This window comes from Aplysia californica, unplaced genomic scaffold, assembly GCF_000002075.1.
Source record: "Aplysia californica isolate F4 #8 unplaced genomic scaffold, AplCal3.0 scaffold00113, whole genome shotgun sequence".
Classification (NCBI taxonomy): Eukaryota; Metazoa; Mollusca; class Gastropoda; order Aplysiida; family Aplysiidae; genus Aplysia; species Aplysia californica.
The window spans coordinates 1,406,778-1,408,480 of NW_004797383.1; the positions used below are offsets into that span (position 1 = coordinate 1,406,778).

At 41.4% G+C, this 1,703-nt stretch overlaps 1 protein-coding gene across 1 annotated transcript in view; it reads left to right on the top strand.

The window, feature by feature from the left end:
• Window positions 1-1,703, top strand: part of LOC101861801 (cytochrome P450 3A56) — a gene marked incomplete in the record, with an annotated part of 10,260 nt that overhangs the window by 2,033 nt on the left and 6,524 nt on the right. The window contains 1 exon segment of the mRNA XM_013081072.2: window positions 233-1,175. Within this exon segment, the coding sequence (XP_012936526.1) occupies window positions 239-1,175 (937 nt within the window).

The following is a 1,703-nucleotide window of genomic DNA, read 5'->3' on the forward strand; positions in this document are numbered from 1 at the left end:
ATATATATGTATGGTACATATATATGATAAATATATATTATGATGTATATATACATGTATAATGTTCAGATACATTTAGTAGATAGTAGGCAAGGAGAGGAGTATTAAATAATATTATGAGTCGTCTTGTCTTCCTTTTTTCTCCTATCCCCTGGGCAAGCACCCAGGCCTGTTAGTGTCTCGTGTGTTGTTAGACTCACACTCACACAAAGAATACATCTCTCCGTTACAGGACACCATGTACGTTCCAGTACTTGGAAATGTCTCTGACATACTACTGGGCGTCTTCCTGCTCATCCTACTTCTCTACTGGCATGTAAACCGGAACCTGGATGTGTGGGAGCGTCTGGGAGTGCCTGGGCCCAAGCCGTGGCCAGTCCTGTACCACATACCGGAGCTGAGAGCTGGCATGGGTGCCTGTCTCGAGAAATGGGAGAAGGAATACGGGAGAAGCTATGGCCTTTACAATTTCCAAACAAAAAGTGCTACTTTAGTAACCACAGACGTGAACATTTTAAACAACGTTCTGGTGAAAGATTTCTCTAGCTTTGTGGACCGTGAGTACATGGAGACGACAACTTCCTCTGTCGTAGATGGTCTATTTTTCCAGAACGGTGATACTTGGAAGCGAAACCGCCATGTTTTGTCGCCCATGTTCACCGGTGGCAAAATGAGGCTCATGCTTCCTCACATCGACGACAGCGCTTCCAATCTGGCGCAGCTTTTTCTAGATACCCACAGCAAAGGGCAGCTCATCCCGGTGAAACTCTTTGCCGCGCGCTATACCAGTGACGTCATTGCGAAGACGGGTTTTGGGCTCGATGTAGAAGCTGTGACCAAAGAAGACAGCGAGTTCTTCCACCACATAGAAAACTTCTTCCAAATGGGGAAACTAGGGTTCCGGGTGTTCCGATACCTAGCGTTCTATTTCCCCAAATTGATGAAAATTGGCTCAAGGTTATCCAGCAACGTAGATCCTATTGTCCCAGAGGTAGAAAACTATTTTGTTAGCCTTGCTGAAACTTCCATGAATGAAAAGAAGAAAATGAAACAAAAACAAGGAGCGTCTTCTTCTAAAGCTGTCGACATGATGGACCTTATGCTTGAGGCAGAAGTGACAGACGACCGGAAGCTGACTTGTAATGACCATGCACTCACTAAAAAAGACATAATTGGTAAGTCTATAAGAGAAAACAGTTAGTAGACTGCTGTATTTAGGCAATCGTTTATCACTTTTTAAAAATAACAATCTCTACTCCAAAGGTCAACTGTTCTGGAGTTTTGAGTCGTAATGGAAGTGACCCGAATCCATCTGACAAAACTTTGGACAGGAAAGCGTCAAGTTGACCTGAATACTTTATTTCTCAAAGTCAATATTTCTTGAAATGCTAGGGCGTCTTAAACCATATATTGGTTTATGACTGTCTCATCGCGGTTTAAAGGTCACGATATTTATTTAAATTTCATTTTACTAACTAGTCTTATTCTCTAACAGCAAGAGTGATCAGTAGCCACAGTGGTTGTCTTTTTAGTTGTTGTATGTATTCGTCGTCAGTTTGCGAGTGCAGGCTTACTCGTATTTTATGTACAATTTGCAAAAATTGTTGTGCCCTGAAAGGTCAGCATGCATTATAAACATTGATTGAAATAATATTTTAGTGGGCGCTATAGAAATTATCCTTATTATTATAATTTATTATTAT